The sequence below is a fragment of the Notamacropus eugenii genome, chromosome 2, assembly GCF_028372415.1.
Source record: "Notamacropus eugenii isolate mMacEug1 chromosome 2, mMacEug1.pri_v2, whole genome shotgun sequence".
Taxonomy (NCBI): domain Eukaryota; kingdom Metazoa; phylum Chordata; class Mammalia; order Diprotodontia; family Macropodidae; genus Notamacropus; species Notamacropus eugenii.
This window is the reverse complement of record NC_092873.1, coordinates 518,672,753-518,700,572: the sequence shown is the minus strand read 5'-3', so window position 1 is coordinate 518,700,572 and position 27,820 is coordinate 518,672,753. Positions and strand designations below refer to the sequence as shown.

Below are 27,820 nucleotides of genomic sequence, written 5' to 3'. Positions count from 1 at the left end.
CAAAACAAAGTCCAGTGCAAGTCATGTCATCATTTCTCTGATGGCATGGCCTTCTTTGGCAACGAAGGATAAACACACATAGGTGTGAAAGGTCTGTCATTTGTTTCTCCTCTGATTTTTTTTTTCTGGTGGGATTTTTAGTATTCAGGTTTATGAATTTGAAATTCAGGATTATGAATTTATGAATTTAATATTCAGGCTGTGAATCCATTTTAAACTGAGTGTGGAATACATTGGAAGATTCAGGTTAGGAGCTTACAGTCTAATGGGTGAAATAACAAATAGTTGTATGCATTTACATAGTATGTACACAATAGATAATAAAGGTCATTTTGGGAGGGAGGATACTAGCTGCTGGGAGCATTAGCAAAGGCTTCATGAGGAAAGAGGCATTGAACTGAGTCTTGGAGGAAGAGTCAGTTGTGAGCAAGGACAGCATGCCACACCTATGGACAGCCCCTGCCAAGGTGTAGACATGGGTGCAGAGCAGAGAGTATAAAGGCCAGTGTCGCTGGAACACAGAATGTAAGCTCAAGTACGAGAAGATTGGAAAGTAAGGAGGAGCCAGGTTCAGCAGAGATGTAAATGTTAGGTAAGAGGGAGCCACTGCAGTTTGTTGTGGGGAGAGGAGAACGTGACATGATCAGATGCTTCAGGAAAAACATTTTGGCAACTGAGTGAAAAATGGAATGTCATAGGGAAAGGCTTGAGACAGGATGATGATAAAAGATTATTTGTAAAATGAATTTTTCTAGGTTTCATAGTGAATATTCTGAACTTTCCCATTTCCTTTATAATTTTAGAAATGCATTTTTAGGGAATATAAAAACTTTTTATGCATTACATATTGTTGTTGAAATGTTCCCAATCTGATAGAAAATGAGTCTCATGGACCTGTTTTGAAATCATGGTGCCTGGGAAATGTCCCTTTCTCCTTGTATGTAATAGCTGTCTGTTTGCCCAATTTTCCATATCCCCACTTTTTAAGCAGACTGTAGAACAAAACTCATCCTTTTTCAGAGTGAGGAGCCTTGCACTGAATGCATTAGTAGTCAGTTTTAGGGCTCCCAAGTGGTATCATGGAGCCGTGCCATGGGCACAGCCTATGTCTGTGGGCTGAAGGGAGGTCTGAAACCTCCCAGATATTTGGCAGCCTTTGATTTAAGGGGTAGTTTCCAGAATCTGAACTGATCTGAGATTCATTATCCAGTTCTTAATAAATTTGGATTGCTTCAGAATAACTGAAGAATTTCAATGTAGAATAGTTTAATGGTGTAATCATGTATTATCTGGTCCTTTGTTATCTTTTAATCAAGAGCTTTGTAAGATGAATAACCATTGTAGAAAAATATAGCTTGAAAAGTAACCAGAGGAGGTCTCCTAAATGTGCTTGATTCTAATAAAAGGTATTTGGTATTTACTTGGTATATTTGATGCTGTCTATTCCCTGCAATTGGTAATTTTTTTCCTTTCCAACAGGGGCATAAGAAAGTGGTGGCAGACCCTTCCTCCCAACAAGAAAGAGCTATTTAAAGAAAGTGTAAAGAAGAATAAATGGAAATTATTCCTGGGCTTGAGCAGTTTGGGAGCGTTATTTGTTGTCTTTTATTTCACTCATCTGGAGGAGAGTCCGCTCACAGGACGGAGGAAGTTACTAGTGTTGGGGAAGGAGCAATTCACGATGTTATCGCAAATGGAATATAACTCAGTAAGTGGTAAAAATAGTGAAAATCCTCATTTTTGAATGTTCCTGATGGAGCCTTTCATTGAAAGCGTGTTAGGAAGGGCCTGTGTGAGAGGTGGGTCAGCCTCAGAACCTGCAGAAATGGCACGGAGTTTGCAGGCCTGGGCTGGGGCCTCAGTCCTTGCCTTTGCCAGCTCAGAGCCTGCGTTTCTATCCTCCCAAGCTGTTACAGAATAAAATATGTTGATTTCTCTGCTGATGTTGGAAAACATGGTACTGGTTCTTAGAAACTTTAGTTCTTTGGGTAGTGTCATTGTATCCTAGGGAGTTGGATGTACAAGGAGCTAAAACTTTCTTAGCTGTACATTAAAGGTAGTTAAAGTTGACATAAACAAGCATTCCCCATTTTTTAGTGGAAAAACATTTTATGGAAGAGGCTTGTGTCTCTGGAGATGCACAAGCTTCTGTACCGTATTTAACAAAGTTTGTCTTGAGTCACTTCACTGACACTTAGGGACCACATGCTGTGTCCATGGCCTCGCATGGTGCGGTTGCAGGTTCATAGAAGTAAATGGGACCCATCCTCCTGCCATCAGTGATGACAGAGTTTGTTGAAAGGTCTTCAGGGTTTCAGACGTCTTTGTAGTTTAACAGATGAACAAGGGGAATGGGAGCACCTATTGATAGAGTGCTTTAAGGTGTGCGAGGCTCTTTCCATTCATTGATTCATTTGATTCTCAGGACAGTTCTGAGGCATCTGTGCTGACGGTTCCAGCTCATGAAGCCCCCCAGAGTTATTGAGCTAGTAAATATCTGGGTGAATTCTCCTCACTCCCAGGCCAGCTCTGCCTCAGGGCTGGGAGCTCTGCCAGGCCCTTCACTGCTTCTCTGAAGGCAGGCCCCTCATCTCTAGGATTTCTCCTCTGCTGGTGTTTTCATATCATACTTACACATGTTATCAGGGCACTTTGTAGTCTATGTAGACATATTCCCACTGGAGTCCAAGCTCTTGAGGTTAGGGGCCGTTTCACTTTGTATTCCCATTGTCTTGTGCTGTTCTCTTGGGCATTATAGATACTTAATCAATGTTTGTTGAATTGGATTATGTTTTGTGAAGTTGGGTTGAGGGGGGCCTGTGTTAGATTGATGTAGCATTTGCTTTTTCTATCTCTAAGAAGTCTGAAATACATTTTCTAAAGTCCCAAGTGAGGCGCTATTATTTTTTTTTTTCTTTTCTTTTTTTTTTTATTAATTTTTTTTATTTTTTTAATGTTTAACAATCACTGCCATACAATTGCGATTTTATCCCTCCCCACCCACCCCCCACTACCTCCCTCCCTCCCCACGACTGCATACAATTCTGTATAGATTCTACATATACTTTCCTATTGAGTATATTTTCACTATAGTCATGCTATGTAGTCAGACTAAGATAAATGAAAGAATCCGTATAACAAATCAGAACATGATACACAAACAGATACACATACACAAACATGATCTGCTACGTTATGTAAGTGACTTCCATATTTCTCTCTCTGAGTGTGGAAGGCATTTTGCCTTGAGGTCCACCATTGGGATTTTTTTTTTTTTTCAGAAGTTCTTGTGTTATTACAAAAATCTAAGTCTACCAGAAAAAACTCTCACACACTGTGGTTGTTGCTGTGCATAAAGTTCTCCTGGTTCTGCTCCTTTCACTCAGCATCAGGTCATATAAGTCCTTCCAGGCCTCTCTGAAGTCTTCTTGTTCATCATTTCTTATGGCACAATAGTACTCCATTACATTCATATACCATAATTTATTCAGCCATTCCCCAATTGATGGACATCCCCTTGACTTCCAGTTTTTGGCAACTACATAGAGTGCTGCTATAAATATTTTTGTACATGTGGGACCCTTTCCCATTTTTATGATCTCTTGGGGATATAGTCCTAGTAGTGATATTGCTGGGTCAAAGGGTATGCACATTTTTGTAGCCCTTTGGGCATAGTTCCAAATTGCTCTCCAGAATGGTTGGATGCGCTCACAGCTCCACCAACAATGAATTAGTGTTCCAACTCTCCCACATCCTCTCCAGCATTTATCATTTTCTTGTTCTGTCATGTTTGCCAATCTTATAGGTGTGATGTGGTACCTCAGAGTTGTTTTGATTTGCATCTCTCTAACCAATAGTGATTTAGAGCATTTTTTCATATGATTATAGATAGCTTTAATTTCTTCCTCTGAAAATTGCCTGTTCATATCCTTTGACCATTTATCAATTGGGGGTGAGGCGCTATTATTAAAGATCCATTCTGGTATGAAAAGAAAAGAGGCTAGAGTTCACTTGTGGCATCTGACATTTGCTGGCTGTGTGTCCTTGGGTGTCATACTCCATCTCTATGAACTAGTTTTATCGTTGGTAAAATAATCATACTGAGAGTACTGTGTCATAGGCATATGTAACCACTACCATATTAGAAGATCAAAAAAGCCCAGAAAACATTTTAGGCAGCAGGCATTTCACTTATTGCCAAGCAGAGAAAGGTGGAGGTCAAAGGTAACGCTGGTTTTGGATATAAGCTTGTCAGTAAAATTTTACAAAGGATAGAAAATTATAAACGGTATTTTTTCATAAAGCAAGGAAGTGCAATAGAAGGTAAAGCCAGATTAGATAAAGTTTGGTAAGAGATCCAAAAAAGCAAAATCATCCCAAGGACATTTAACAAGATTTGTGGAAGGAGAACAACAAACAGAAGAAAAATGGAAACGATCTGTAAATTGACTGTAACAAAATATTTCCACCATTAAGGACGGTGGAATTATCATCATGCTTGGACCTGTTTATCCTTATAGGGATGTGCTTAAAGGGAACAAAGACAAGAAATGTGGCCAGATTGTACCAATGTGTGTAGGGCGTATCTGGACCAAAAATACAAATTTGGAGGAGATTCAAAGTGATTTCCTGGGGGGATCAGGGTACACTTTGTATGGGAGCCAGACCTTGAGTTGAGCTTTGTAGGAAGATAGGCATTCTAGGAGGAGGAAGTGAGGAAGGCGTATATTCCAGGCCTAGAGGACCTGCGCACAGGTGGAGATGGGACATGGAATGCCACATAGAGGGAAAAAACTGGCAAATAGGCCAGTTTGGTTGGAACCCAGGAGCGAAATGTGCTCAAAGCCTGGAAAGGGTCATCTGCGGCCATTTGTTAGAACCAGGTTGTGAAGGGGTTTTAAAAGAGGCTCGAAGGAGCACTTGGAGATTCTTGAGTAGGTGAATAACACGATTAGACCTAGCAGCAGCCAGCTGTGTAGGTCTGTTCTCTGAGGACCCACCTGGCTGCATTGGGACAAGCTCTTCACCAGAAGGTTGGTTCCAGGAGATCTGGTTTTTTTCCTGTCATAGCTGCTCATAGTGATGGTCTATGAAGGCATAAGAAGGACTTTGTTGTCTGAAAGCTAGGCAGGCTAAGTTAGTTTGGAAGACAGATAATTACAAACTTGTCTGTTGATGAATGCATCATCTTTCCCATAGCAGCCACTCAAAGATTCCAAGGCTTAGTGTGGCCACCATCTTGATTTCCGGGATCTGATGAAATCATGCCCCTTCACATAGGAGGTGTGGATCAGGAAAGGCAGTAACCTGAGGCTGGTTTATTTGGGGTATTTAATTTCATGTTTAGTTTATTAATTTATGTACAGTTCAGTGGTTGTATACTAAATAAGGAACATTCAGACATTTCTGACTATCAGTCAGATGGCATCGTGATGGCTACGGTGTTGTTGACTGGTTTCTGGACGGAAAGTAGTTTCTGAGTGTGTTGCAACTCGTGCCTCTTCATATTCTAATGTTTTTCTCTCAGTGAAATTTCTTTAACACTGTCTCAAGGACTGATGAGAGAAAACAAACGTGACTGTCTGTGAGAGAACGTTATCATAGAGGTATAAGGTGCTAACGTTTGGTGCTGGAGAGCTCTTCTAGTAATGGTAATTTCTTCTGAATACCTACTTCAAACCAGGTTAATATAATTGCCTTATTTATTCTACGTTTTAATGTGTGTCATACCCTGAGATAAGTTGTTACAGGTGACTGTGCATTATTTTTAATAGGCTTCCTTTGTTTCGTTCCAGAATATTTGTGAAATAAAATACGTTATATTAAGAAAAAGCCCCCAAACAAACCATAAAGTTTACTTAAGTTTGAAATAGTTACCATTGCTATTGTTCTTGTTTTGGGCGGGGGGAAGAAAAGGGAGAAGGAGATTCAAATATTATATGACTACGCCAAGATTAATTTGTAAAAAATTAAACCACCCATTTAAAAATGTGGCATGTTAGAGGAAAAATTTGAAAATATATGCATATGAAGGGAAAATTCACATTTTGTCTTAAGTAGATGAAATTATCTGCCTCAAATATTCTGAATTCTATCAAAGTAAACTCTTTTCCAGCTTTATGGAAGAAGGGAAGTGTTTTTAATCACAGTGGTACTTCATCAGTAACCTGGGGAGAAAATGGCACATCCATTAATACTGAAATTTCAATAATCTTCCGTCAGTGTGTGTGAATAAAACTTTAAATTAATGATACATTTAGGGATCCCTCTTCTCCTCCCCCAAATCCAGTTAGGTTCAGTGTATTTTCAGTCCACTGAGCCATAAAAATAATTATCTTCTGTGCTTCACTTTTCTCCGTGATACTCATTTTTCTCCTGATGACAAAATGTTTTCTCCATACAAAGTTTCTTTTCATACATTATTTTACAGTTAGCAGAATAAAAAGCCATTTAAATGTGTTTCTTATTTTCATTTGCATAAATAAAAAAAGATGAATTTCATTTTAATTTAAAATGATTCAGATAAAAAAATCTTAATCATTAACAGTTGTTCCAGATAATGAAGTTTATTAATTTAACATGAATAATTCAAATTTCAGGAATTTAAAACTGTGATTTAATATATGTAGATCTTTGCATCCATCTTTAAAATGCAGAATTAAAATATGGAGTTGTTGGCAGCAGGATCTTTACCCATAAAACATTTTGAACTGTTCACAGCATTAAAAATGTCTAAAATTACAAACTCTTTTCTCTGTTAATGATGTAGTGGATGAAAGAATTTAAAAATGACCTGCTGACTGAGAAAGATCCCAGATACCTGACTGTGAAAAAAATTTTGCAGCATTTGGTAGAAAGCAACAAAGATATCCCAGGCATCTCAGAATTCCAGTGGATCATTCATGTGGTGGACAGGCCCAGCGTAAATGCCTTTGTCCTTCCCGTAAGTACATCTCCTCTAATTCGATGTCAGTGTTAGACTGGCGACCTCTGCTTTCTCTTTGTCTGTTTCCAGCTCACGGTCTGGCTGTGTTTTCTTTTGTGTGTGCTCAGCATGGGCAGGTGTTTGTTTTCACTGGACTCCTCGAGGCGGTCACTGATGTTCACCAGCTGACTTTCCTTTTGGGCCACGAGATCGCTCACGCGGTACTGGGACATGCTGTAAGTACTTCACAGTCCATGTTCAGTTATTAGAACGTTTGTCATCATCATGAATTAACTGCCTCGAAAGTGTAGACTGTTCAAATGCTAATTTTTTTTCATGGCATTAATAGTAAAACAGAACAAGTTTATTTCGCCATCTAAGAAATTGTGGCAAGAAAAGATCGTGTGGGATGGTGGGCAGAACACTAGGGCTGGCGTCAGGATTCTGGCCTCTCTTTGATCACTCAACAGCTGGGCACGTCACCTCATCTCCCTGGGCCTGCTTCCTCCTCTCTAACAGGAGGTGGTTGGGCCAGACTATTTCTGAAGATCCCTTCTCACTCATTAGGTTCTACACATGTTGGACCACTGTGGAGAAGTAGATGGTTGCTTGATGTCATCATTTCTAACTTTTAATTCTTAGCAGCATTTCAGGGGCGTGAGGGACCTTGAAGGCTTCTGGGGAGGGAGCCCCACCATCCTCTGGGGCAGTCCCCCCACTTTGGGACAGCTTTCATCGCCAGGATGGCTGGAGTCTTCCTCCTGACATCTGGCCTTGGTTTTCCTGAGCAGCGGCAGCTCGTTGCTCAATAAAATTAATCCATGCTTTTGAAGCATCTGATGATAGAGGAAGTGTTCCACCCCCTACTACCTTCCAGTCCATGTTGGTGTACAGGTAGGGAGAAGCTGATGAGGAGAGACGTCACTGGCCCCAAGTCCATCCCCCGCTTGTAGGCAAGCCTCCTCTGCAGCCAGGAGCTGGCCTCAGATGGCTGCACCGCCACAGCTGGTCTTTGTCCTAGGGAAGCTTTTGGACTCGTACTCCAAGGGAATGTTCAGTAATAAGAGAATCCATCTGTTGAACCAGAAGGAGACCAGCAGTGTCAGGTCCATGGAGAGCTGGCCCATTTCATTTACTTGGGGAGTCCCATCTCCTTCATTTCCTTGACAAGCCCACGCTGACCTGAGCCATCACTGAGGACAGTGTTCTCGGGAGCTGTGAAGCCAGGGCCCACATCTGGAGGGCTTTGTGCCATGCTCACTGCAGAGTTCCTTCAGAGCCAATGGAGTGTGCGTTTTGAAGCTTGTACATCCAGGTGTTAATGCTGCTAATGTTTTCTCTATGTCCTCTTGGGGGATGGCAGAATAATCTTCTCCCTGGGACCAAGTAGGAAAGTAAGGATGTGGGGAAATTCTAGTGCCCCCAGATGGCTGGGGATTTGCTTCTTACCACGCAGGCATGAGTACCACAGCCACGCTGCAAACCCTTGCTTGAAGTAACTTTTTCCCCATAAAGATAGCTTCTGTTTTTCTTCTTTATACATTTATTTTCATTATGTTTTACCTAGATTAGGAGAAAACAGCAGGAGTTGAAAAGCAGAGTATTCCTTCCTTATAATTTTTTTACATACCTTTTCCAGCCTCGGTTCGTTTAAATACCTGTCTCTCCCAGGTGCTCTTTTCACTGACCTCAATAGCCCACTTGGTGTGCAGATATTATAGCTATGTTAGTCTTAAACTGAAATGGCTCCCCAAATCTCTGTTGGAAGGAGCCTCAGGTGCTGCCCAAGAGACGAGCAGTCGACCTCCCCCCTTTGAGGCCATCCTTGATGCTCTTTAGCAGAGCCAGGAGCTTGAAGCTCTTCATTCTGTCCAGTCGAGTGTTAATGGCTTCACATCCCTTAGATTAACATCAATTTCCATTCCCATAATAGAGTTTAAAGGAAGGTGGTCAAAACTATTTACTCTGCAAAGCTGAAGGAATTGCATTTCCTTTCTTCCATTGACTTGTTACCAAACTTAGGATCCAGTTTTCTGGAAGCCTCCTGGATGAAGCGTTCTCTGAGGTGCATTTGCAGTCCTTGGTCTCTTTATTTGAGGCTGGGGAGCCCATGTGGCCTGGTCCGTTATCACTGCTTCATAACAGCTCAATCAGTCTTGGTCATCCATCACTTTGGAAATGCGTTACTATGTGCTGCATCTGCTTGTCTGGCATAGCGTTCCATGCCTTGTATTGAGCATATTGTCATGATCTCTACCGTGGTGCGTCAGTAAAAAAGTGAGCAGTTACAGTCATGAGAGGAGACATCAAATAGCACATAACAGCTTTGAAGCCTGGAAATATTAATATTTCTGTTGCACATTTCTAAAATGTTGCCAACACTTTGAAGGTTTTCTTTTTGATACCCAATTTTTAATTTGATAATAACGATGATGGTGCTAGCTTATATTTGTAGAGCACTTTAAGGTTTGCAAAGTGCTTTGTGCATGTTGTCTCATTCGATCCTCTCTACTGTCCTGGGAGGTAATGCTCTTAGTTTCATCTAACATACACGAACCTGGGTCTCCCAGAGATGAAGGGATTTGCCCAGGGTCACACAGCTGGTCTGCAAGCCCAGAATTCTGTCTTCTGTGTCACCCTGACTCCCTCTTCCTTCCCAGCTTTTTCATTTTTATTAGTTTAGTTAAAGCAATGACCTAATTCTACATAATGCATGCCTACATTTGTGTTCAAGTATACTTCTGTATTTAGCAAGAATTTCTCTGGCTTCTTTGGCCAAAATTCTAGAAGTCTGATAATGGGAAGGGGGCGATCCTAGGGTCTCAAGGATCATACATGTCATTTATGGGTCGAGCAGCAAGGTGTTTGCGGTCCAAGAAGTGTAGCGAAGTATGGAGAGGTTGATTACCCAGCCAGGCCATTCACAAAGGTGATGAAGACTACGGTGGAGAGGATGAGAGCAGTTAGCAGCCTAGGCTGTCTCCATGTCCTGGGAAGTCAGGAGGGGCTGCTGAGAAGGAGGCAGCTCAGGTCCCCTGACTGGTTTAGCCATGCTGTGACCGATGATATCATCCAATCCTCAACAGTTGCTGTTTATCAGACAGCTGCGCTCTTCGCAGCAGGGCAGAAAATGAGCATCTCGGCAGTTAGAACTCAGGTTTACGCTTTAATTCACAAAGGTCACTGATATTTAAGTAAAACATTTTGCAGTGATTTCTGTTATAAGCAAATGGCTGAATTTCATTCCCCGGTGTGAAATCCAAGACTGAAATTAAGACACACTTCAGGAAATGTAAATGTATTTTCCATTTCTCAGTAACCTTAGACAAGATCAAAAAGCTTAATTTAAGCAAATGAATTGTTGCCATTGGAAGCGGAAACTTAAACCTAAGCATGTAGTTGCTAATTGTTCTCTCCCACTTCAGATATTACCTAGCATTTGGTATTTAGTAAAAATGTATGTATATAAGCATATGTAATTTTATGGCATATAAAGCCATTATGATCTGTGGTGTGAAAGTTTATTCTAATTTCCTATAATAAAAAATCTTTTGGGTTAAAATACATTTTTCCCTTCAAATATTTGACTTTTATGTAAGATTTATTAAAATTGGCCATCTTGAAATTGGATAGATGACCACCCTGTTCCCATTATGGGAGTCTAACCTCAATTTGCCTGTGTGTACGTATGTGAGGTAAGGATACAGAGGAAGGAAAAGCCCCCAAAAGGCCAAAGACTATTCTCCATCTCATTTGTTGCCCTTTGTCCCTGAGCCTTAGCTGAGAATGGCTGCTTTTTGATGACCACTTAGGACACAATAGAAACCTGTCTACCAGCATTGCACTTATTGTATTAGATAACCATTTTCTTGTTTTTATTATTCTCAGGCAGAGAAGGCCAGTCTGGTTCATTTGTGGGATTTCCTAGGTCTGATTTTCCTCGTGATGATTTGGGCCGTCTGTCCTCGAGATAGTTTGGCAGTTTTGGGACAGTGGATCCAGTCTAAATTGAAAGAGGTAAGAGTGGGGTCCAGTGACTACAACTGGAGAGTGCCTTATGGAATTGGCATTGATTGGCATTTTACTGTATGGAAATAGAGCCTGATGCTGCTTTACATTTTGTCATTAGGAAATACGGGCTTTTCCTTGTAAGTGATCTAGTTTAACCTCCTCATTTTACAGATAAAGAAACTGAGGCTCAGATTAGCTCAGTGTCTCACAAGTTAAGTATAGAATTTGCATCCAGCTCCTCTGACTAAATTCAGTGTTCTTTTTCTCTTGGCTATAAATTTGTATGTTATCCTAGAGGCAAAGAATTGGAGGTTACTCCAAATTCCTGGAGGTTGTGCCAGAGGGGCTTAGCCTTGGTGTGTCCTATGCCGAGGGGGCAGATTTCAGTTATGGGCCCAGTGACCCGCTCTGTGTTCAGCATCTGAGCAGCCCAGTGAAGTCTGGAGACTTCCCTACCTGTTTAGCCCAGCAAGATAAGCCTGTTAGCTATACATGTCGGATGCCAAAGAAGGGCTCTGGTTTTGTGCCAAAGCCCAGTACACATTTGGGCTGGGCGTTGCTGTTTCTCTGAGCTCATGGAAGTCGTGAAGGCTCTCAGAGGGCCCACCTGGTGTCCAGGGCCTTTGCTTCCGTTTGCCTTTTTCTCTCTCTGTCGCCCTCCCTGCCCCAGCCCCTCAATTTGCTTGGCAAACACCCACATATGTGGACTGCGTCCCAAATGAACTATGAAGGTGTGTTACTTGAAAAGGGCTGTTTCCATTTTAATCCAACATAGAACACTTTCAGCCCTTAGAAGACACTGGTCAGGCTGACGCTGCCCCTGGTCCCATACAGCCATTGTATGAATATGAACTTGGTTTGCTGCTTTGTAAAGGGGCTGGGCCTCGGGTTGGGGCTTGGGAAGGAGACTGACTTGACATTGACTTGTTCTCGTTCTTTTTTTCATGAATACTAGTAATCATCCAGCATCTTTCATTGAGAAGCCGCCCTTTGTGATCACTGAACTGCCATATGTAGTTCTTCCAGTTCTGGGAAGCCTAACTGCTTGATTAGCTGTGATTAATTATTTTATTTCACATTTCTCTCCAAATATTTCTCCCTGTCCTGGGAGATTTGACTATTTAGGCACAATCTGTTATTTGTTTGTTTAATGATTTGTGGAACCCCCATCCGAGTGCCATCTGGGTGCTGTTCCGAATCTGAGGCATAAACCACCATGAGATAAATTGATAATGAAATTGAGCACCAGACATCTTTATATATTCATGTTATGTGACGGCACTTTCTTTGTCCATGGGAAAAAAAAGGGCAGCCTTTGGTTGGGCTGTCAGACCTGATGTCTGGAGTCCGAGCTCTGGCAAGGACAAAGGCAAGGGGATTTGATTTGGCCCTTTCCCCCTATGATATACTGAAGGCTTTTCCTGTTTTCTTTTAATGGCTTCGTTAGAATTGTGTAGTAAGGAAGAGACCACAGAACCCCACAATTTTTGTAAAGTTCTCTAGAGAGCATCCTACAATCTAAACAATTTAAACGGCTTCCTGGAAAATAAAGTTGGATTGATTACCGCTTTATTTCTGAGCTCACTCCCCTTAAATAAGGGTTCCTGGGGTTCATGGGAGGAGTAACGTAGAATCACTAGCTTGATAATTCCAGAGTACCCATGAGGAAGCTGCTGCCTACTTCGTGACAGAGAGGAGAGGGGCTTAGGGTGCAGACTGAGACACACACACACACACGCATGCACGCACGCACACACACACACACACACGAGACTTGGCCAGTATTTGTTTTGCTTTGTTATACACATTTGTTACAAAGTTTTGATTTTCTTTTTCTTTGGTTGGAAAGGGGGAGTGCAGAGGAGAGAAGGTAGATTTTTGTTAATTGAAACAAAAGAAATTTAAATGGAAGAAATCATTGACTGAAGGGGAACATCTGATGATAGTGGAGATCTGCCGTGGTGAGGGTGGGATTAAAGGATTGAGGACAAGGCAGCATGGGGAGGTTGTGAGGCTGCTGGTTGTGGAGCTCTGTTCGTAGATTCTGGCCTGGTGGTTGGGGGGCCCTGCCTCTGGAGAGAGGAGAGGTGCTTTTCTACCCGGCTGATGGGGGCAGGGGAGTCAGGTCTGATGCTGAGCTGAGCTGAGCCGCTTCAAAAGTTCTAAATCTTTTTCCCCTCAACAATCCTGGGGAAGGGGGGGTTAATAGAAATAGCACATCTATTCTTGCAGGTAAAGACTCCACAAGGTTGTGTCTTGCCCAGCTAGTAAGGTTGGGAGCCCATACGTGGACCCAGGCCTCCTGAGATCATGATTGGTGCCCTTCCCACTCCTCACTGCTGCCCTTTCACATATGCTGACTGAGCATCCCCTGTAGCATTTTTGCTACAGTTTATTGAGAATGCGTTTTTGTTACTAGGAATAAACAGGAAAATGCAGCATTTAAAATGACTCTTTAAAGAGGGGGAGATAGCTTTGCAAATAAAAGAATCTCAGAGCTGACTGGTGCCTTGGTGGCCTTGTCCTGGGATCCTAGGATCTATATGTGGACCTCAGACCTCTTACCTGAGGGTGGCCCTTTCACCTCTGGGACCATCCCTCTTTCAACTCTCCCATGCAGCGCTCACTTGTGGGAGTCCTGGTCTCCCCTCCCAGCTGATTGGGTCTTCTTTTGGGGATTACCTGACATGACTTGGAGGGATGGACATGTTTAGAGACTGTTTTTCTTAAGTAGAGTCTGAGCTTCATGAGGGCGGGCAACGTGCAGTTTTTAGCTTTGTGTCTCCAGCTCACAGCATTGGGCTTCGTATGTCCGACGCACAAGGTTAGTTGAACAGAGTTAAGTATGGAGAGTGCTTTGGAATGTCATGGGAAGACCTTGGCTCTGCTTAAATTCTTTGCAGTTTTTGTGGCACTCTCAGATTCTTTATCTTCATCTCGTGGTGTTTTTAGGTTTGCCAAGCACTTTAGAGCCCTCCTAGAGCCCTGGGGCTATTGTCATTCCCTCTGTGCAGATGAGGACCCTGGGACACAAAGGGGCTAAGGGACCTCCCAGGTCGGCTCTCACTGCTGAGACACCACCAAGCTGCCTGTCTGGTTTGCTCTTTCCCAGCAGCCTTCTGGCAGGTGTTGTGACCACAGAGAGGGTAAGGGACAGGCCCAAGGTCACGCAGTCAGTGGCAGGATTGGGACGGACGCAAGTCTCCTGACTTGTCATCCAGTCCTCTTTCTCTGCCTCAGAGATACTTTATTTTTGTGCTTGGTCGCAGCAGATTGCAGATGTTATTTCCCTTTAAATTTTCACTTCCCTTTTGAAAATTAACCCACCTCTCATTAACAAGATAGATATTCATCCCTGATAGAGGGAATGAAGGCTGCAGCATGTGCTTTGTCCCCATCTTCTTTGCTAGCGATGCTCAGTAAATATTAAATCTTCATAAGGCATAGCACATTTCATCTTACACACTTCAAGTATCTGTTAAAATGAATAAAATACCCTTTAGTACTGATGAGGAAAAATCGTGCTTCTCCGATGTTAGGAATACAAATTGTTAACAGATTTTATGTTGTCTTTCTCCTAGTACGTGTTTGATAGACCCTACAGCCGCACCCTGGAGGTAGAGGCTGACAAAGTCGGGCTGCAGTTTGCAGCAAAGGTAGGTGGAACAAGAGCTTACAGAAATGGCAGGGCAGCCCCCCCAGCATGAGGGTTGTTTGGTAGTCACGCTTCCCAAGGGAGGTTTTCTTGTTTGGAAATGCAAGTATTTCAATTTCAAGTTGATTGAACTTGAAAGATTGTTTTTATACCATTATCTTCCAGGTACATCCACCTGGGACTGGGAGGAGTCCTAAGAGGGGAAGGGACTTTGTGCACTCCCGTGTCTTCTGCACGTGGACATTTGTCATGAAAATGATGTTTTTTTAAATAGAGAATGGTTTGCCTTAAAATTGGATTTTCTTCTGTTCCTTCTGTATTATCTATGACTTATTCTTGTCTCTGGTTGTCCTCACGGTTATCTTCACGGACACTGTTCAGGTTCCCGAAGGTTTTCGAAATGTTGGACATACTTTTCAGCATCTTTTTCTTATTTACTTATGATAACTTTGGAGGTAGGGGCTGGAGGTGTTATTCTCATTTTATAGGTGAGAAAACCGAGGCCCAGACTGGCCCAGGATCCCACAGTCCGAGGTAGGATTCAAATAAGAGCAGGGCCCATTACTCAGTGCTGCCTCAAAAGTCTGGGCTGTGATCCCTTCCACTCTTTCTCCACCATCTCTCGCCTCCTGTTTAGCATTTCCATTGCCTCCATCTGAGTTCAGGCCATGTGATCTCTGGCCTGGATTATTGCAGTGTCCTCTTCATGGGTGTGTCTGCCTCCCTTCTCTTCCCCTGCCTAGTCCATCCAACATGATGTTGCCAGATGACTCTAGTGCCCAGAACCTTCCCTTGCTGTCACAATGTCCTCCCTTTACAATCCCATCCATTGCTCAGAGGCCTTCAATGGCCCCTCGGCCTCCTCAGCCCTGGATCCATGGTCCGACATCCACATTCCTGTCAGGGAAGCGATGTGTCTGTGAGGGAGCAATAGCAGAGCTAAAGAGGGCAAATTCAAAGTGAGTTCGTTGTTTACACTTAGGGCTCTTCATTCTGAGCCTGCGGTTGTCAGAGATCGGGTTGCCTTCTCTGGCCGTGGGACTGTGGGCAAGAAAGTGGTTCATGAACTCGTGGCCTCTCATGGACCCTTCTGGGAACTGAAGATATTTGCATTATCTGTGGAAGGAGCATAGTGTAATTCAGGGGTGGGGAGCCTGTGGCCTCAAGGCCACATGTGACCTTTTGGGTCCTCGGGTACAGCCTTTTGACTGAGTCCAAGTTTTATAGAACAAAGCCTTTTATTCAGGAGGAATAAAGGACGAGGAATAAAGGACCTGGAGGGCCACAGGTTACCCATCTCTGGTGTAATCAGGAAATATTAGACTTGGGGCTGGATGATTTGGGCCAGATCCTGTCCCAAATACTTCTTTGAGGTGTGACCATGTGCAAACTCTGCACTGGGTGAGACCCACATCAGTGAACATTTATTTGAGTGCTCAACACTGGACTTGGAATTGATTGATATGAAGGCAGTCATGAAAAAGCCTTTGCCTTTGACTAGGGGAGACAAGGAGTACACAGGAAAGTGTATTCAGAATCTCTAAAAGGAAGTGGTGTGACTTGGGGGTGGAGGCCAGGGATGTTCTCATGGACTGAAAGAGATAGAGATGAGAATAGGGTGAAGGTGGGAAACTTTAGCAGGAAGTGCACAAACAGGCCAGGATGGACTCTGGTTTAAAGGTGGGTGGGAGCACCTTGACGAAGGGATGTCAGTGCCATTCAGTAGAGTTGGTCTCCATCCTCAAGGCAGGGGGAAGCTGTTGGCCTGTCATGAGTAGGACACTGACATGGCCTGGCCTGTGCTTGAGGGACATTCCTTTGGCCCTCTGTTGAGAGGGCAAAGGTGTGAGGCAGGAATGTCATTTAGGAGCTGACCTGAGGTCTGGGGACAGAGGAGAGAAGACGTGGCAGTGACTGGAGAGGGAGAGGCCTGGAGCCCGAGGCTGCAGAGCCAGGGAGGATGGTGGCAGTGTGAGGGGAATGTGGAAGTGGCCTGGACTCTGGGTGAGCTTTATTTGGGACACATAGAGTGTGGGATGACTTGGGACATCCAGTAGGCAGATGGTGATGGGGGGGGACCAGGGCTCAGGAGACAGACAAGGGACAAATCTAATTGTGTATTGACTGACTATTATCTGTAGATCTGGGAATCATCTGCATGGAAATGATCCTTGAACCCATGGGAGCTGATGAGATTACTCCTCCTCCTCCTCACATTTAGATAGTACCTACTATGTGCCAGGTGCTTTGCTAAGTAAGGATTTTTATAAATAGGATCTTATTTGATCCTTACAACAACTTTGGAGGTAGGTGCTACTATTATGCCTATTTTATAGATGAAGAAACTGAGGCAGAAAGAGGTGGTGTGACTTGGCCAAGGTCACATAACTAGTGTCTGAAGCTGGGTTTGAATTTAGGTTTTCCTGACTCTAGACCCAGCTCTTTTTGCACTGTGCCATCAGCTGTGGGAGGGGCAGGGAGGGAGGGAAGGAGGAAGGGAGGGAAAGAGAGAGGAGAAGGAGGAGGAGTAGGAGAGGAGAGGAGAGGAGGGGAAGGGAGAAAGAAAGAAAAGAAAGGGCTGTTAGAGAAGGAATGTGTAAGTCATCAAAGGTCATACGTGTATGACATAGTATTCTCATATTTTGTTTCTCTTAAAATGAGGGTTCTAGATTACATTAGCATAAATGTTAGCTTATGTAGACTCATTTTATAGCACAGTGACCTTGTGAAGTCAGTGATGCAGTTATTACCCCTCCCATTTTACAGGTGAGGAAGCATACTTTCCCTTTATGGACGCAAGGACACCTCAAGCAGGCTAAGTGACTCCTACAAGGTCACCCCACCAGTTAGCTCTAGAGCTAGGGTTCCACTGTTTCATGCTGCCTCTTGCCCTTCTGTGTTGGGATTTCCTTCTATAGATGAAGCTCCGTCACTCATTCCTGAAGATAACAATCCCTCTCCAGGGCTGTTCACATCCTGCACAAATAATCCAACAGAGGATGAACTCTCAAGTTACTCCATTCAATCAATATGTAGTTTAGAATGAACCAGTGAGTAAAACAAGCTTGTATCTCTTGTTCTCCCCACCCTCCCCACACAAAAAAATAGAAAACCAAAAAGGAATCCAGGTCATGTAATCAGGGGAGAAATACATGCAGTCCCCTGCTCAGTTAGGGTTTGTAAGGAATGTTTTCAAAGGTGACGATAAGGGTTACTTGTTGCACATCCAGTGGCGCTGCCCTGGAGAGTGTCTGTACATGCTGGTGGCCTTCAGAAGGAGCCCTGGCCAAGGTCCGTCCTGGCTAGGCTGTGGCCAAGATGCCTGGTGGGATGGTATTTACGGTGACCAGGAGGTGTCCTTGTGTCCATAAAGGGATGAGGCTGGGGATGGGCAGGAGTTGTGCTGTCTAGAATAAGGGCTTATCTTTTCTTCAGGGATCACCATTTCGTGATGGTTGATTTTTGTGAGTAGACACCAGCTCTTATGCATATGACATACATTTTGAATGGTAAATGCAGATGTTCTTGAAGTATTTTCTTTAAACCACTTGGGAAATTATCTTATTGTAATTATTTTCTAGATTGAAAAGTCCCTTTACATGCCCCCCTGATGTCCTGTCTCTCCCCGCCGCTGCCTCATTGTAGCATAGAATTGATCCCGAGTTCCCGGGTCCTCCCAGAATAGGGAGGTTGTCAGCATGGGTGCAGGGCTGGACCAGCTTGGCTAAGCCCAGAGAAGTTTATTCCCCCCTTGGCTGAAGGGGTGTGGAATGCTTGGGCCCCACCAGTTTTTGAGGACTGTCTGGTTGCTAGGTAAAGTTTGTTGTTGGGAGGATTTCCACAGAGATAAAATCATGGATGTTTAGAACTTTTCTGCCTGAGGGACACACCAGGTAACAGGTGGTCATTCTGGTGCATGTGATCTCAGTTTGGCCTCAGTGCTCTCTAGGGTCCCTTCTAACTCTTACCTCCTTTGGCCGTATGCCAATGGTAAGTGAAGCATCCACATAGCTGCTGTGTCACGGAGTAAACAATCTGCTCCCAAGAAAGACCCAGGACCCCACTGCCAGACTGCTTTTTCCACTGACTAAGGTTGTAGCCCCTAGGTAGCCTCTTTTCGTTGACTGACAGCCAGTTGGGGAGTGGTCAAGCCCCCAGGATTGTCAGACATAGTCCTGGGGAACCCAGAGTGCTGTACCCCAGCAGGGCCAGGGTGGGGTCCCAGAGTGTCTGGCTTAGGGTCACCTAGTTAGCATGGAGAAAATTTGGGATCTGGCCCAGGACTGAGGAAGTGAGGCTCAGCCTGGGGGTCCCAAGTTCTCAGAACGGGAAAGGAACTTCCTACAATGTATGGACCAGGAGAACCAGCCCTGCCAGCACAAGGCAGCTTGGTTCCTCACCCAGTGGCCTTGCTTTTTGTGCTCCACTTCCTTACCAGGCTTCCAGCTCATCTTTCCTCCTGAGTCTTCAGAACCTTCCTTTCTGGTCTGAATAGAAAACCTTTTTCCTTGAGCTGGTTCTTCTCATCCTGGGCTGGAAAACTATGAAGACAGCACCATCTAGTGAGAAGATGAGAGAAATGGCAGACAACCTCAGGAATCCACCTTCTAGGGGGATCGAGAGATCAGAGCTCTGGGGAAGGGAAAGGCACCTTGGAGACAATCCAGTTCCTCCTGCCTCTGTCTGCCCCCATCCTGTGGGGAGAAGACTGAGCTCTCAGGTGCAGTGACATGCTCATGGTCATAGCTTGCTTGTCCCAAACCGGAGCGAGCTTGGGAGGCCTGTCTGTGTGCAGCAGGAAGCCCAGTGAGGAAGGACCAAGAATGAATTGTCAGGACGAATGGATGCAGATTCCCTGGTGATGAAGTCATGCTTTATAGTTTATAGTGATAAGTGATATTCGGTGTGGAATATTATGGGATCCAGAGAAATGAGATGATAATCTGTGATTTTAGCTGTTCTATGGCTGTGAGGCTGGTGGCTTAGACCAGTTGCACTTTAAATGTAAGATTCTTTATGTCTTTCTGAGGTCTTTTTTTATTGATTGGGCATCATATCCTCAGGCTTAGTACAGTGCCTGGAACTTAGTAGGCACTTAATAGATGTTTATTGGATTGGATTAGGTGTTGCTCTGATGGTTAATGAGATGGCTCACCAGCAAAGAGGCTTTCTAAAACTAATACAAAATAAGCTACAAAGTACCTAGAACTTTTCATGTCCCTTCCAGATTGGGGAGATAGAACGTTTATCAGATTTAAACTGTAAGTGATAAGAGGCATCAGCAAACACTGAGTGTGGTTTGCAAATAGATATAGTCAGGAGCTCTCGTTATTAATGCTGCAGTGGCCCCAACACTTAACGCTGTCATGTGACTGGCCAGAAATATGTGATTCAGCCAAGACTGTTCCCTAGAAATGTCCTGCAGAAGGGCTGAACAGGCAAACTAGAAGTGGCAAGATGATGAAACTCCCAACAAACAGATAATGAGGATTCCAGTGGGGGAAAATGGACTCCCCCTGAACATGGTGCCAATATCCTGGCAAAGCTTGTTTTCTTCTTAGATTTCTTGGGTGAGGTCCTACCTGCACTGAAATATTCCACCATACTTTCCTCTGGTATGTCAGCTGGGGGCTACACCTGCAGTGAACAAACCCAGGGAGCATTCCAGCTCAGTTCTTTCCTTAGCCAGCCACCTGATGAGCTTCTGCTTCCATGCTTCCTTCCCATGGATGATGCTCTGTGGCCATCAGAATCCACACTGGGAAAAGAATGAGGGTGGCTCTGGTGACACCTCAGGCCTCTTCTAGTGCTGATGTGCTGAGTCCCAGCATCCGAGCTTGGGTGTGATTCATTGTAGTTGGTGAAATTAAAGCCATAGAAAAGTTATCCAGAATCTGTGACAGAGGACAAGTTGTAGCAGTGCTGTTGCTTGGGCTTCTGGGGGCCGCCTGGGGTGGAGAGGAGGCAGAAGCTGTCCACAGGGAGCAGGGGCAGCTTCTCAGGGGAACACCTTCCCCTTTTGTATTTCTGATGAAAGTCTTTGGCTGAGGCAGCACTTGCCTGGAGTAGCCACGCATATGGCTTCTGGAGTCCTCAGATTTCGAATTATCCTCTGACCTTGTGTGCTGCCACTCTGGGTGACTGACTTCAGGCCTGGTGATGATAGACCATAGTCTCCTGAGTTCAGAATTTCCCAGATGACCAGAAGAGTGTGCTTGCACGACCTAGGACCTGGGCATAATCTTGGCTGAATTAAATTGGATTGTATTTATCCCATCGATGTCATTTGTGGCCTCATCAGTTGTGACGAGATCAGATGGACCATTGGTTTGGGGCTGTGCTTGTTGGTCAGAGAAAGTGTCCTGAAGGGAAAGGGCTTCTTTCCGTAGAGGTCACGGGGCCAGTGGGATTATTTGGGTCCCGAGGCTGAAGAGTGAAATCAATTTCTTTCTCTCCTTCTCTGATCTTGACACTGGTTGATGCTAACTTTCTCCCACTTGCATCTCACAACCTCCAGTCCCTATTTAGAAAAGTGAGTTGAACTGGTGGTCAGCAGCCACTTCATTTTAAAAACAACTATTTTCATACCTAACCCAGGCCATTTTTGCTTTCTATAAATGGAGAGAATAAATACAAGTGACATATTCATTTTCAAAAATTTCACCTTCCTTTAGTGTGTCTTTGTAATTAGTTTTACAAAGTATAGAGAAACAAGCATACCTCCATCTTAATTTTCAAACAGATGTCTCCGTTCCTTTTGGAATCTTAGTCTGTTGGGATGATTAATTTGTTCCTCTGATACACTCTGCATACCAAGTATTACTTTAAAGATCGTCTTCAGCTGTGTTTGTTAGAGATGGAAACAGTGACATCATTTTGTTGTACTTTGGTTAACTCTTTGTGTGCTGAGCAAGGCATGATAGTGATGTCATTTGGAGGTATGTTGGCCAAATCTCTGTAGCCATAAACTGTCAAGGATGGCTGGTTATTTTCCCAAGTATTTGTTTTTAACATAGTATTGTGCTATGCTAGATTGACAGGGCTCTGAAATAGGAGATTAGGATATTCCAGTCACTTTTCAAAAAATTTTTTAGTTTTACAAAAACTTTTGGAAGCAGTATTTTACACTGACTATTTTTTTGTACTAACGGTATTTTTGTTACTTTCTTGGGAAGCAGAGAGGAGGGTGAGCTGGATCTGAAGGAACAAATCTGGTTGTTTCTGAGCTTTAACTGCATCTGAAATGGGCTTGGTTCCCAGCAGCAGCTTAATTGTCCTTGATGATGGAAAGTAGTTGGTATTTTCTCTGCTTGTGTCACAAACAGACATTAAATGTTGTCAAGTTTCAGTCGAAAGTAGAATGTTGTGCTGTATTTAATTCAAAATCCTTTTCTCCGTAAGGTTTCTAGCAGCTTCGCATGTGACGCTGTGATAGCATGTAGTCAAGAGCAGTTACAGCTGTTGGCAGGGCCTTCATCTTTGTCACTATTGTAGGATTCAGGATATTCTAGCGGTACTTCTGGTCAGTGCTGTGATCACTTCCTCCTCAGATTTCTTAGAATAAAGACAAAAGATCCAGATTTGAAACGTAGTAACTTCTTTATTACAGTATTTACTGAAGAAATTTTAATGTGGATAAGGTTATGCTGATGCGGTCATTTCAAAATATTCTGGATGACTTTTAAAGCCATGTATGTCACCTTTCATGGTTATATAAAGTCAGAGGGGACCCTGGACACCATCGCTAGTGTGGCTCCCTCATTTTGCAGGAGAAGAGAGGTGACTTTAAATGCAAGTCCACCTTGGTAAGCCAGTAGCAGAGCTAATACTGGAACCTAGCTTTTCAGCCTGCCAGTCTATCACTCTCTACTGTGTACTGTGCATGTCACCATAATTTACATTCTGATAAACATGTATGCATTGGTGTTGCTATAAATAATGTAGCTTTTTTCTCCTCCTGCCTTATATATGTACATTTTCTTCCATACAACCATATTTTGTGTATTTTCCCCCTAATGTGTCCTTAGAGAATTAACCTGATTTTCTGGTCTTCTGCATTTTATTTGCAGGCTTGTGTGGATGTCAGAGCAAGTTCAGTGTTTTGGCAACAGCTGGAATTTGCAGATAGGATTCTGGGTGAACCAAAGTTACCAGAATGGCTGTCAACGCATCCCTCTCATGAGAACCGAGCTGAGCATTTGGAGCGACTTATACCTCAGGTGAGCAGAGAAGCTTTTAGGTCAGAAACTCCTCTTTTCATATTGCTTACAGTAAATTCTGTTATCCAGCATATCCTGGGGTAAGGAACAATCTACTTCATCATGGACTCTCTTCTGTGATGTTTCTTAGGCTGATTAATAACCAGATTCAGAAGTTGAGTCCCTGAGGTAAAAAAAAAAAAATTCTCAGATTCTCATTTTCTTAGGGTGAGGCCTGTGATGTTGTAATAACAGATTAACTTTGTTCCTATGGAATACACATCTTGAAATACTCACTCAGGGTATAAAAAGATGATAGATCCAGGGGATAGAGATATATTCGTTCAGCCTTCATTTTGTGCTCTGCAAGCAATAGGTTAACGTATTGCATCTTTGCAAACTCCAATCAGCAGAGGTTTTATTTTATAGGAACCTGTGGTATCAGCACATGCAAGAACAAGCAGCCTGCATTTATTCTGGCTGTCGAGGGGTGGGGAAGTATGACAAAAACAAAGACCAGCCAGTGTCTTTCACTCAGTGCATTATTCCATATCTAGATAGCACTAAGAATTGTTTTCTGAAAAAGCCATGACGTTCTTCAGTATCATGATTGACTTAGCCTTTTAATGGCCTGCATCACTTGGAAACTTTGAAGCAGCTCTTCTGAAAATAGTACACTTGGTTCAGCCAACTGGTTTTGCTCCTTAAAATCTTTGGCCTTTTCATTGAGTAGTGGGCTAGAGAAGGGTCATCCTCTTTTGTTTCTAGAGAGAATCATGTATCCAGACTGAAGTGTAGGTACTCCAATTGAGGAGGCTTATCGTCTACCCAAAGTTAGATTATTCATAATTTACAAAGAATTTTACCAGCTGTACTTTCAGAGCACTGACATAAAATACGGCTTAGCCTTTTTGGCTTTCCTATCACATAATTGATTCATATTGATCTTGTCATCAGAGCTATAATTAGGGTGTGAGTAACTGGGCTTTGATTCTCAGTACAGGCAGGGAGCTGATGTTTGGGAGAGTCCTGTGTCCTAGGAAGGGATTGTGTCCCAATATCTAGTGGTCTTTCTCTGGCTAAAGCCATGATCCTCCCCCACTTCAGATGCCCCATTCCCCCAAGCTCTCTTGCCTTTCAAGGTCCCAAAGGCCATAAAGCCCATCTATTGCACTAACCACTTCCCAATATATTATCAGAATGTGATCCTTTCCACAACTCAGGTGAGCTTCTCCCTGACCCTGACTGAACTTTGCCTTCCCCTGGTGGTTTTCTGCCTGTAAAGTCACTCTAGGATCCTGCTGTTGTCACCTTGGGCCAGTGCCCTGAGGCCTTTTCTTCCATGGGGCCTTGTGCCTTGAAGCCTAGAGTTCCTCTCCAAAGTGTTCCACCACAATTGTCCTCTTCAGCCTTGTGTTGTGAATAGTATCCTGCACTTGAAGTTAGGAGGCTTGGGTTCAGATCCTGCCTCCAGTACTTACTAGCCCTCTGATCCTGGCTAGGTCATTTAGCCATTCTGTACCTGAGGTTCCTCATCTGCAGAATGAAAGGGTTGGATCCAAGGGCTCCGATCTGGTGCTCTCAGGCCATTTCTTCAAGTCATTTCATTGGGAATTACATTGAGTTTGTAATAACTGCTGTTTGGGTTTGGCCAATCACTTCTGAAACTACGAAACTGTGTTAGCATCCCCCTCAGTGGGGACAAATATGCAGCCAAAGGCAGGCCAGCAGAACTTCCCAGTGGGATTGCAACAAGATGAAAATTTAATTGGGAAATGTTTCACAAAATAAATGAAAGCACAGTATGATATGGGTAATGTTAATTTGTAGAGTGCTAGACCTAGAGTCAGGAAGACCTGAGTTCAAATGTGGCCTCAGACACTTCCTAGCTTTGTGACCCTGGGCAAGTCACTTAACCCTCTTTACCTTAGTTTCCCCATCTGTAAAATGAGCTGGAAAAGGAAATGTCAAACCACTGTAGCATTTTTGCCAAGAAAACCCCAAGTGGACTCATGAGAGTTGGACGTGACCGAAATGACTGAACAACAACCAAAATCAGTATTTGGCCTGCAGATTTGTTCTTTTTGAGTTTGACATTACTGACCTAGTTCACATCTCTTTGATCAGATAACAAGAAAGGTTTATTAAAATTTAGGTAAATTATATAGCAGTTCCATTCCAGTTTAGCTAAATACTAGTTTAAAAAAGGAATTGAAGTTATTCTAGCATGACCTAGTCCTTTTTCCCCTTATGATAAATAAGCTTAGTTAAGTAGAACAATTCTGCCCCTTGGCCATGTCCAAGAGCATGTGCCTCATTCTGTGCCATCTGTCAGCACATGGAGGGCATGTGTCATCGCTGGTTCTTGGGAGTCATGGTTGGTCATTTCATTAACTGGAGTTCTTAAGATCAAGTGAGATACGTGTGATGCGCACAGTCAGCCTGAGAGCCCGGAGTGTGAGCGGTGATTATTGTTGGGTCTTCATGTCTTGTTGCTGTTAAGTTGTTCTGGTTCTACTGACTTGGCTTCTCATCAGTTCACACAGACCTTTGTAGGTTTCTCTGAAACTCTCCTTTTCTTCGTTTTTTGCTGTGCAGGATTATTCCATTGCATTCCTACCCCGCCGTTTGTTCAGCCGTTCACCGATGGGTGGGGGCCCCCTTAGTTTGCAGTCCTTTAATGTCACAAGAAGAACAACTGGAAATATTTTGGCTCTCTTTAGGGAATAGCCTGGTAGTGGTGTCACTGCGTCAAGCTGACATAGCAGTCACTTTTTGGACGTAGTTCTAAGTAGTTTTCTAGAACGACTGGACCAGTTTGCAGTTTCCCCAGCCATGCCCACCACGCTTGTCTCCTCCAGTCCCTCCGGCTGTTGTTGTCTTCCTTTCTATCATCCTTCCCAACTTGATATGTGTAGGATGGAACCTCAGAGTTGTTTGGATTTGTTTTCTTCTATTATTTATGATTCATCTTTTCTATGACAGCTAACTTGTGGAATTTCGTTCTCCGAGAACTGCCTTTTTGTATGCTTTGACCATTTAGCTTTAGAGGAATAGCCGATATTTATATATATTTGAATGATTTCCTCATGTAGCTTGGGTGTCAGGCTTTATCAGAGAAATTTGTTGCAAAGATTTTTCCATCACTTAACTTAATGTCTTCTAATTATAACTGTACTGATTTTATTTAAAACCTTTTCAATTTTATGTAATCAGAATTGTTCATTTTCTGTTCTGTGATCATCTCTGTTCTTTGTCTGGTCATGAACTCTTTCCCCATCCATGGTTGGTAAATGGATTTTCTGACATTTTTTTCAAATGATATGTTTTTGTAATTACATGTAAAAGCAATTTTTATCTTTATCATTTTAAAAAAAATTTGAGTTACAAATTCTCTCCTTCCCTTCCTTCCCTTCTCTCCACCCCAAGATGGCAAGGAATTTTACATAGGTTATACATGTTCAATCATGCAATACATATTGGTCATGTTGTGAAAGAAAACACAACCCCCCCCCAAAAAAACCCAACAGCACACACACATACAAATAAAGTGAAAAATTGGGTTTATGAGCCAGATCCTTCCCTTCCCTCCCCTCCCCTCCCCTCCCCTCCCCTTCCCTCCCCTCCCCTTCCCTCCCCTTCCCTCCCCTCCCCTTCTCTCCCCTTCCCTCCCTTTCCCTCCCCTCCCTTACCTCCCCTTCCCTCCCCTCCCCTTCTCTCCCCTTCCCTCCCTTTCCCTCCCCTCCCCTCCCCCCCAGTGCCCTCTGAAGCCCATATATTGCCCAACAATAAGTCCCTGCCCAAACTCCACTTAATGCCCTTTTTCAGAACCCTCCTGCCTTCAGAGTGATTATCAATAGTAACTGTTGCTTTTTCCCTCCCTGTTTGATTTACTTCTTTTTCTCTTTTTCTCATTCAAGGGGCCATTCCCTGATTACTTCTTAAAGAGGCCTATTTACTGACTGGGTATCACCTCACTCTAAGTGAGAACTGAACAGGCCAAGGTCTCCCAATGCATCCTTGGTCATTTCCAGTCATCCTGATGAATATCTGGTCACTGGATCCAGATGGCTCTGGAGGAGAAGTGAGGCTGGTGACCTGCACAGCCCTTCCTCACTCAAAACAAAGTCATGTGCAAGTCATGTCATCATTTCTCTGATGGCATGGTCTTCTTTGGCAACGAAGGATGAGCACAGATAGACAGACTCCATTAGTTCTTTCTCTGGATGACATTTTTCATCATGAGTCCTTTGGAATTGTCTTAGATCATTGCGTTGCTGAGAAGAGCTCAGCCATTCACAGCTGATCATTCTAGTTTGTTACTATGCACAGTCACTTCACTTTGTATCAGTTCATCCAGCGTTTTCTGAAATCACCCTGCTTATCATTTCTTATAGCACAATAGTATTCCATCACAACCACATACCACCACTTGTTCAGCCATTTCCCAATCGATGAGCCTCCCCTCAATTTCCAATTCTTTACCACCACAAAAAGAGCTGCTATAAATATTTTTGTACAGATAGGTCCTTCTTGCCCCCCCTTTCTCCTTTCTTTTTTGAAAATTAATTTATTTGTTTTCAGTTTTCAACAATCAGTTCCATAAATTTTAAATTTTCTTCCCCTCCCTCAACCTTCCCTACCAAGATAGCATACAATCTTATATGGGTTCTATACATACATTCTTATTAAACACATTTTCACATTAGTCATGTTACATAGAAGAATTAAAAAGAATGGGAGAAACCATGAGAAAAACCAAAACAAAGCAAAGCATAGCACAAGAGAAATTAGTCTGCTTCATTCTACTTTCTGGCTCCATAGTTGTTTCTCTGGATGTGGATGGCATTTTGCATCAAGAATCCTTTGGGAATGTTTTAGGTCCTTGCATGCTGTGAAGGGCTAAGTCTATCAAAAACAGTCCTCACATACTGTGGCTGTTACTGTGTATAATGTTCTCCTGGTTCTGGGCTCCCTTCCCCCCCTGCCTTTTTTGGAATACAGATCTAGTAGTGGTATTGCTGGATCAAA

At 43.3% G+C, this 27,820-nt stretch overlaps 1 protein-coding gene across 6 annotated transcripts in view; it reads left to right on the top strand.

The window, feature by feature from the left end:
• The window catches only part of OMA1 (OMA1 zinc metallopeptidase), a 148,459-nt gene that overhangs the window by 27,795 nt on the left and 92,844 nt on the right, over positions 1 to 27,820 (top strand). For all 6 annotated transcript variants that reach the window (XM_072649627.1, XM_072649630.1, XM_072649625.1 and 3 more), the window contains 6 exons: positions 1,480 to 1,708; positions 6,770 to 6,943; positions 7,054 to 7,161; positions 10,814 to 10,942; positions 14,518 to 14,592; positions 22,661 to 22,810. In XM_072649627.1, the coding sequence (XP_072505728.1) occupies positions 1,480 to 1,708; positions 6,770 to 6,943; positions 7,054 to 7,161; positions 10,814 to 10,942; positions 14,518 to 14,592; positions 22,661 to 22,810 (865 nt within the window). The remainder of the gene's footprint in view (positions 1 to 1,479; positions 1,709 to 6,769; positions 6,944 to 7,053; positions 7,162 to 10,813; positions 10,943 to 14,517; positions 14,593 to 22,660; positions 22,811 to 27,820) is intronic.